Source organism: Sceloporus occidentalis, unplaced genomic scaffold, assembly GCF_023333645.1.
Source record: "Sceloporus occidentalis isolate IW3139 unplaced genomic scaffold, rSceOcc1.0.p SCAF_133, whole genome shotgun sequence".
NCBI lineage: Eukaryota > Metazoa > Chordata > Lepidosauria > Squamata > Phrynosomatidae > Sceloporus > Sceloporus occidentalis.
Window position 1 is genome coordinate 575,001 of NW_028317113.1, and position 10,320 is coordinate 585,320.

At 35.9% G+C, this 10,320-nt stretch overlaps 1 protein-coding gene across 1 annotated transcript in view; it reads left to right on the forward strand.

Annotated features, from left to right (window-relative positions):
* LOC149281383 (disks large-associated protein 3-like) overlaps positions 1–862 on the forward strand; it is a 55,807-nt gene extending 54,945 nt beyond the window's left edge. Inside the window, exon 10 of the mRNA XM_089499318.1 lies at positions 644–862. Within this exon, the coding sequence (XP_089355444.1) occupies positions 644–862 (219 nt within the window). The remainder of the gene's footprint in view (positions 1–643) is intronic.
* Positions 863–10,320: the final 9,458 nt, after the last annotated feature.

The window sequence follows — 10,320 nt, forward strand, 5'->3', positions numbered from 1 at the left end:
GTACAACATACACACGTAGTTTTTGTTGTTTAAAATCTGTGAATGAGACTTTAATGTACTAACTTACACTCACACATACACGCTCCCACTAACACACATGCACACACATGCCCTCATACTAACACAAATGCTACCACATACAAACTCTCACTCCGTCACATAATTGTTACAGGCTTACCTTCAACTGAGCCTTTTTTCTAGCTGCTTGAACACTGTGCAAGCAGCTACCCTTTTATTGTGGGGTCGAGTAACATTGTCTTATGTGACCAAGTGTCTGCCTCCACCTGTGGGCCAGTCTAAGTCAGTGCAACTCTGTTTAAGAATTTTGCAATGGCCCAGGGGATAATTGACGAGTCCTGGTCAAGATAAAGGTGGAAGGCCTGATTACCATGCATACCTTTGAAAACGGCTTTTAGCAGTTTTCTTTGCTACTATGCCATCATGTGGTCATAACAATGGACTACAGAAACATCAAACATCCTCTAATACTGCCATACTGTTAATAGACTTAACTTGTGACATTTCTCACAATCCACACGTGATACCGAAAGGCATGATTATCTCTAGGTTTATTTGAATGTGTTCTTAACAAATGGGACCTGTGTATTGTTTATCACAACCCCCCCCTTTTATACCTTAGGAGGAGAAGAAGAAGGTGCCTCCTCCAATACCAAAGAAGCCTCTCCGCCAGAAGGTACATCCCATCAAGGACCGCTCCTTGGATTCTGTTGATCGTCAGAGACAAGAAGCTCGAAAGAGGCTACTGGCAGCCAAGCGTGCTGCCTCGTACCGGCACAACTCTGCCACAGAGAGTGCAGACAGCATAGAGATATACATCCCTGAAGCCCAAACCAGACTGTGAAGAGGACAATGTACACTAACCTTTTGTACGCGCTGTATATTCAACTATACATATATACATAGAGAAGATTTAGAGATTATTCTAAGAAAAAAACACTGAAAAAATGACCACAGCTGTGTAACTCGGGGGAGGCCCCTCTCACCTGAACCAAACAATCCCTTCATTAATAACCCCAAATGTAGAAATAGATAACCCACCAGTGCTAATGGTGAACCCATCACTGCAGAGGTAAAAGCTAAATGTACCCCTCACGACCCTCCAAATCATCATGTAGCTTGAGAAATGGCCATGCTGTATTGTGAATTAGTACTGAGTATAACCATGAAATAAACACTGTGTAGAATTCCTTTTTCTAACCTTTACTACAGTGCAGTATTAAGGATTGCCAAACTATACTAATCAGGTGTTAAATTTTAAACCTTTACAAAAATAACTAAGCTGTTGGAGGTTGTATTTTCTTTTTCTTTTAGAAGAAGGGATTATTAGGATGTATGGTAATACTCAGTATCAGCCTACAATGCAGCGTGTTCTGTTTCTGCTAGACAGCGTTTCAAACATTAGTGTGTACCAGCACTATCCATACTGTGTACTGACCCATGGGACTTCCCTTGGGATTATATGTATCTTCATCCTGAGACTTTACATTAAAAAGTGGAAAAAGGATGCCAAAGGTTCGGGATATATTGTGTTCAAGATGGCATGAAAGGAACTTTTGAGTTATACTTAAAAAAAAAAAATCCTTGCTGCAAACAACAAAAACTTTTGCATTCGATCTCTGAAACCACAGCAAACTTTCATAAACTTGCAGCTTGGATGTTGTGATAAACAAACCTCAAAGTGAGCTACTGGTTATCTCATACTTACCCTAGATTTCTATACAACTGGTGTAAAAAAATCTTTTGTATGAGTGCAGTACCATGTATTATTGCCATCATATCTGTTTACAAAATGCTATATCTTGGTTAGTTTATTTTGATCAAAATGGTTTTATAACTTCTGAGTGGCTGTCTTAATCAAACCATGAGTGGGTTCCTTGGCCCATACGCCCATCCACTTTAGTCTTAGTAGTAAACACAAATAACATTGGTTTATTAACGTAATCAGTTTAGATAACTCAGGTCAGGTAGATATCAAGGCTAAGGTTTGGCCATCCTATGGCTTACGTATTGTAAAGGCCTAGGTTCATCAAAGGGCAAATTCTATTTTACGCTGTGTCATTTGCACAATTTATGTAAAAATGCCAAGGAGACCTTTAAGAAATTATGTTTAAAATCCTGGTTTGTAAAAACATTGTATTTTTGACAGCTTTTCATTAACCGAGGGCTATGTTTAATATAGGATTAAAACAGTATTGGCTTAAGGGGTTTACGTATAAAATCAATTCTGCTACACTTTCCTCTAGGATTGTTCTTTGAACCCCATGTTACTGTATTTTACTACAGTTGTTGTTACTGATTATACATCTCTATGTGCGTTGTATAGACGTTCAACTCACTATAGACATCTGGACAATTCTTTATATTAGAATTGCTTATACTTTACACAAAGTGTATTTTAAAAGTTTATTTTTTAACGTACGCTTCTTTTAGGGTATAAAAACACATTTTTTCAAGTAGACAATCTATATACTGAGATAATGCAGATTTTCATAAAAGTATTTTTTGGGGCAGAAACTTTTTTTTGCATGCATATTGGGTAGGGTGTAATATGCATGATTTTATTTTGACACATGGGAATAAAGCCAAAAACCTAGCATTTTACATATGTTTACAGTTTATATTTTTCATCCTGTTCTATTGCATCCTGTACCCTCATGTTAAATACACACTTGTAATGTAGAGATACATTAAATATTGTAGTCTTTTAAGGAATACAGTACATTTGGAATCAATATTAGGGATGCCTGGTTAAAAAAATAAACTAAAGTATAGAAATATCTACTATGTCCCAGAGAAGGCTGTAGCAATAGCATTACTGATATTTATTTTTTTCATTCTCAATTTTTCTGTACATATCTTTTGACACATGCCATGTATTATGACACTTGATAATGTTAAAACATTAACCTGAATATATCACCATACTTGGGATTTTACCCATAGCTCTCCCTCTTCTGGGGAAGTAGCTTTATGTAGTGGCAAGTATGGCGACACATAGGGGTGGGCCTAGTCCCAGAGAGCCTTTGGTTTGAGGGAACTGGGCAAAAAGCATGGGTGGAGAAAGGAGAGAAAAAAAACTGACTCAGAGACCCAGGAAAGCAGTGCTTCACCCAGAGACTCTGGGTAAAACCTGGTATGCACATCACATGCCCTGGTGTTGCTGAATATGAGTGTTCAAATATTTTATTTCAGTTGATAGCAACTGTTTTTTTTTACAATAATGTAATTTTACAAGACAAACACAATCTTTCTCATTTTGAAATAAGTATACTATAAGTTAAAATGCATAGTGTTTATTTGCTCATGGTCCCAATTTAAATATTTTTTTTAATGATTTTGAATAGAAAACTGTACAATTTGCTCTTTGATAAATCTACTCCACTTTGCTATGGTCACAAAGGAAAGGGAGCAATATACAGAAGGCATCACATGTTTAAGAATTTTTGAATGCTGTCACATTATGAGCACATGCCTGTCCCCGTCTCTCTCCCATATTCTATTGTCACTTTAGGGTAAGAAGGGTTCTTACAGGTGAAGTATACGTAATAACGGACATGTTCGCAGCTCTAAGTACAGTTAAGGAAAAGCATGGCTCCTGCAGAAGCCTCAGATAAGGATGAATGTGATAAAGAATGCTTTCCTGGCCCTGTTGTTCTCAGTAATTGTGTGCAACGGCAATAGCATACAATCTCTTTACTCATTTCTATCATCCCACTAAAGGTGCAGGAGGTAGATCCAGAGAGCAATCTCTGTCATTATTATTTATTCATTTTTATATTAAATAATATAATTATTACCATAATATTCTGTAGCACTGTGAAATGAGTGTGTGAAACAGGACATAGCAAGTAGTACATCAAACAGGATTTTGGACTTATGGAAACAAACGGTGAGGAGGGACCTACTCCATTGAGTTTACAATCTGCAAGACAGTGGTCAGTCTTATAAACAGGAAAAATGTACCTGCATGCCATACTTAAACATATGCCATAAGTTTATCACCCCAGTCTTATTTCTGCAGCAGAATGGGCTCATATTTAGTGCATCATACTATTTATTATGTTTTACTTTTTTTCAGGGAACCCTTTTTATACTACTACTACTCACTGCTCCCTTAGTATAAATATTTTAGATAATAGCCCCTTATAAGACCCTTTCTTATTTGCACCCTGCATATGGCTGCACGCGCGCTTCTCACTATACTGTACAAGCGCTGATATCTTATAATTATCTGCATTCATTATTCTATACTTATCGTTATGATTAGAAGTATTAGTATAATAGCTAGTAATGTACTTTTCCCTGCTATCTTTATGCTTCTTAATTATTTTTTTTACTTCTCTCTGTTTATAGAATTGTAGAATGTGGAACGAGCATCACTCTTCTCTGACAGAATCATGTTCTTAAATGATTTGTCTTAACCACCTAACAAACCTGCAATCAATTCCTGTACTTAAACTCTTTGGGGTCGCTTAGTGTGTGAAGTCCCTAGTTAACATGAGCAAATATATATATATATATATATATATATATATATATATATATATATATATATATATATATATATATAGTAATAGCCTAATGTTGTGTGTGAATACATTTTCCAAATATTTTGCCTGTTGATGTTATAGGCTATAAGGCATGTGGGTTACCTCTAGATTGAGAGGTTGCTAGAAGATCCAGACTGCCTATAATACGGTGGGAGATTAACTCTTTGGCATCCGGAACTGCCCTTTATTATGCTGGCATTCTTTTTCTTCTTTTTATATTTATTAAACTTTTTCTCAGTATTATTAAAAACATAATTGTAGTGCTAGCACTACTTTGGTTGCTAGCAGCATTGACACACATTAAAGATAGTTTCATAAAGAGGAGAGTGCTAGATTTCATAATATCAGGAAGAACAAAGCCATTATTTAAAAAATAAGCATTCTAAAAATCTATTTCTGGCGTCAGGTCAGTTTTAACATCCTTTTGTACCTCTAAAGTATTGGACAGGGCTTTGCAGTGCTAAAAGGGTCTAATCTCCCAGTTAAACACTAAATATGGGTCAAACCTCTGGAATTGTGTTTACAACTTTAAAGCAGGGAACTCTCCTACTCCTTGGGCACATTGAACTTGGTTTTACTTAGTGGTAACCTTTTCAACGCTGGTTGGCTCACTAAGGGGATTTAACCACTGTGTCTGAGACTAAAGAAAAACCTTGTCCCATTGCACTGATGTAGCGTCTTCAATTCCTGCAGAGTGCAGGAATGATCCTATCAACCCTTCCTTTGGAATTTAACTGTAGCAGTTTGTACCAATATTGCATATATAACCATTTTTATTACGGTTCTTAGTTTTTACTTATATTTGGACATGTTTTCTCTGTTATCTCCCTGTGCCTGCAAAGGGCCAGCTAGCCAAAGGAACAATATTTCTGGCTGATGATACAGGATCATCTTTTAAAATAGCTTTGCATATGACAACATAAATATATGAGAGTCCTTGTACAGGTGACCTCACTTGCATTGAAGAAAATGTGGATAATGGTAAATGCTCTCTCTATATATATAGCTGTGCTTGCTGCAGCAATACATGTGATATGTGTATTATTTATTGAATTTATTAAATTTTACAATTTTGTTTGATTTTGTTATCAAGAGAATGTTACTAATTCCCACCAATGATTTAATCTGTGACTGTATAGGATGAACGAAGGAGCTTTGTAGGGATATGAGTTCTATTTTTGTTAGCTTTGTAGATGTTATAAACCCTATACGCTGAAGCATGTTTGTTTTTAACACTGAATGCTGCTACAACATATGTAGTACTCCTAAATCATATTTGTTGCTTCCTAAATTGTTACTGGGTTGTTTTACGAAATGTCCTTGCATCAGAAATAAGAGTTTTACATTTTTTTATGTGTATTTTGTAACATTTTAGGGGGAAGTCTGCAGTCAGGCAATAATGTATCTGTTACTGGGTTGTTTTGGATTCTAAGGAATATACCGCGTGGGTACTTGTAATATGAAAACGGATTATACAAATGTTCACTCCTTATGTAATGCATATTTATCTTTAAAATTATTTTAAATATGTATGTGCCAAATAACTGTATATTGCTCACATATCTGGTAATCAAAGGGGTTTGTTCGGGAAGGGGAGAATTGTCGGGAGAGTTTGCAAGAGAGTTGTTTTTCAGCTCCTTGACTTCACAATACATTATGAAGGTTATACCCCAGTGAGCTTCTGCTGCACAAAGTGGTTAGTTGACCCTGTATAATGTATTTTTTTAAATCAGTAAGATTTCTTCAGTCTCCTTTATACCTTAAATTATGCATTTTGCAGGACCAGGCCCTTCTTGCCATTGTGGGGCCTTCAAAATTAATGGTAAATTGAGGGAGTTAATATAGTATTATTCTCCTGCAAACTCTTCTGACAGCTCTTTGGTAAATAAACCCCACATAGATAAAACTGGCTTGTATGTGATGGGCAGCACTACCAAAAACACCCCACAGCATCCTAACTACACTACTTTGTGTCTGACACCAAATTCTGTTTGTTTTTTTCCAGAAAACAAAGTCTTTCAGCCAAAGTTAAAAATTAATTTCAGGAACCGGGAGACAACAGAAAAAAATAATGATGACTGTTTTTAATTGTGTTCGTTAATTTTTTCCTTATTTTTTGTTAAAGCCAAATAAAAATGATTCAAATACAATAGATGAAAACTCTGTTAGTCCTATAACTTGGAGCAAATCTGACAGATCTATGTAACTAAAATAACACACATCCACACACAATAAATAAATATATAGATATATACATATATATATATATATACACACACACATATATATATATATATATATATATATATATATATATATACATATACTATAATTTTGTATCTGAAAAACTATCCACTATTCTTTATATTCTTTATAATCTTAAAAAATCAGTACTTAGCAGCGTAGTAAAAATGTGATAGTGGCAGGAGTAACGCCATTATCTTTTTTGACATGATCATGTTTTTCAACCAAGACCCAGAAACATTCATATCTTCCACTGTTGTCTTTCTTCTGACTCAAATTGGAAGCCATGCAAACCCTATAGATGCCTCCATTTTTATGAAATGTTAGGTTCAATTGTTAAATTGAATATGATTAATTGCCTTTTGTTAACTTATCATCTTTTATTGTATGTTAATAAAATCACTATATTGCTGCTATATGTGAGCGTACACCACCGCTTCCCTAAAACAGTATATAAAATCACTATAGTTAAGACCATAAAAAGAAGTTGCTTTAAAATAAAAACATTAGGGTTTTATTCTAGGTGATAAGAAAAAGCCTCCCTTCTTCCTACTTCTTATTTCACTGTGAATTTCTCTTTGTCTGCCGGGGGACACCTCTCTTCTGGTTGCTTAAGTATAGCATAAATGGATCTTTCCTTTTCCATGTTTTAGACATGGAGTGTATGAGTGTGTGGTAAGGTAGTGAATGGATATAAGCATCAGACGGAGCCATACGAATCAAATGACTACTAGCAGGTTTTTGTATTCACCTTCTTGATTGCTACTCATCTGATGTGTGTGGTCTCTTCTTTCCAGCCCACAATTTGTTACATATATAAATATATATATAACAAAATGTTTTATTAATGCTTTCCTCCTCAAAGCTGCCATTATGTCATTATGTAATATCGTTACTTAACAGAACCATACTTAACATATGGCATTATCAATTTCTTTCACACTTTAACAATGACACCTGTAATATGAAGGAATACGAGCTTTGTTTCAGGATATAGTGTTAATGCCCCAATAACACAATAGTATATTCAGTTGCAGCTACCAGTTTAGAGCATGAAGATAAACACTGACATAACCTAATCTATAATGCTGAAACAAGAATCTAGGTATGAATCAGCAGCAATGTAATTTTACTAAAATAAAAAATGCAGAGTGTAATTTTTTACATATAATAAAGGGATAAAATAAAAATGAAAGGACAGGTTATAAAGTATATTTATAATTAGAAGACACTATCATAGTTCTGAAATGATTAGGAAGGCTTCTTGTTTAACTTGTAGAGCAACAAATAGTATTTATATCCATATCTATAAAGTGACCCAAGTTTTCTTAAAAAAAAAAGACCAGAATAACTTACCACCCCAGTTTAGTTAGTAGATGCCCCACTATTTATGTCTAAAATAGAATTTCCCTATGAAATATGAGATTTTTTTTCCAGAAGATTGATGTGAAAAAAAAATTGCCATGTTTAAATCATAATCATGTTTTAATGCATGTATTTGGTAGTGCATTCCTGGAAAAAAACAGATCAGGGTTCAAGCAAATGGTTTATGGCTACTAAAGTCTCTTCATACCTTCAAACGTTTGAATACATCCTAATTCTAAATGTAATGTGTAACCCCATAGGAAGTCAGGTTTTTATGAGGATCTAAGAACCACAATATTGTCAACTGCTTCCAATCACACCTTAGCTCTTAGCTATGTGCCTCATGAAATCTTCCACTCTCTTCAGCTCTGTAAGACAATACAGTGACTGTGAAATGTGGTTCTTTTTCATTGTAATGATCTAGCTGTAAATAAAGAATTATTTGTTTAAGGAAGCACAATTGCAGCAAATGAATCTGAGTCTCTGTTTTAGAAAGTTCTGATGACTATTTGCTATGCACAGACACATACTGTCGTGTGAAAAATAAAGTACACCCTCTTTGAATTATATGGTTTTACATATCAGGACAAAATAACAATCATCTGTTCCTTAGCAGGTCATTAGGTGAATACAACCTCAGATGAACAACAACACATGACATATTACCACATGTCATCCATTCAACAAAAATAAAGCCAAAATGGAGAAGCCATGCATGAAAACCCTTACTGCTTCCATAGAAATTAAGATGCTAAGTAGCAGACAAGTGCTGCTAATCAAATGCCCTTGGTTAATTAATCATCAGCAAGTGTGACTACCTCTATAAAAGCCAAAGTTTTAGCAGTTTGCTGGAGCATTCAGGTGTGTGTTTACACACATGACAGAAATGATCTTAGAGAAGCAATTGTTGCTGCCCATCAATCTGTGAAGGGTTTTAAGGCCATTTTCCAAACAATGCAAAGTCAATCATTCTACAGTGAGAAAGATTATTCAAAAGTGGAAAACATTCAAGACAGTTGCCAATCTTCCCAGGAGTGGGCGTCCCAACAAATTCACCCCATCAGACTGTGTAATGCTGAAAGAAATTGCAAAACACCCAAGAGTTACCTCTCAGACTTTACAGGTCTCAGCATGTTAACTGTTGAAGTTCATGAGAGTACAATTAGAAAAAAACTGAACAAGTATGGTTTGTTTGGAAGGGTTGTCAGGAGAAAACCACTTCTCTCTAAAAAGAACATGATGGCACGGCTTAGGTTTGCAAAGTAGCATCTGAACAAACCAAAAGACTTCTGGAGCAATGTCCTTTGGACAGATGAGACCAAAGTGGAGATGTTTGGCCATAACGCACAGCACCACATTTTGCAAAAACACATAGCATATCAGCACAAACACCTCATACCAGCTGTCAAGCATGGCGGTGGAGGGGTGGTGATTTGGGCCTGTTTTGCAGCCACAATACCTGGGAACCTTGCAGTCAATGAGTCATCCATGAACACTTCTGTATTCTAGAGTCAAATGTGAGGCCATCTGTCCGACACCTAAAGCGTGGCCGAAATTGAGTCATGCAACAGGACAATGATCCCAAGGACTCCAGCAAATCTACAACAGAATATCTGAAAAAGACTTAAGGCGTTGCAATGGCCCAGTCAAAGTCCAGACCTTAACCCTATTGAAATGCTGTGGCGGGACCTTAAGAGAGCTGTGCATTAACAAATCCCTGCAAATCTCAATGAACTAAAGTAATGCTGTAAAGAACAGTGGGCCAGAATTCCTCCACAATGATGTGAGAGACTGATAGTCATACAGAAGATGATTACGTCATCAAGTTATTGCTGCTCTAGCTGGTTCTAGCAGCTATTGAATTGAACCCAAACAGCTTTTCTGTGCTATCTTTCCCCCAGCTTGTTACTGCCCCACGCAGCCTATCTGTACAATCATTGCTCTTAAACAGCTCGTCTGTGCCATCATTGCCAGCTAACATACACTGTGCCACACATGTACTGTATGTAACGCACAAACACATACACACACACACCTATGCTAACACACACGCATTCATGCTTGTACATACAAACACTTTCACAGAGACATTCATGCTCACATACACTTATACATTGACATTCATGCTTACATACACTTA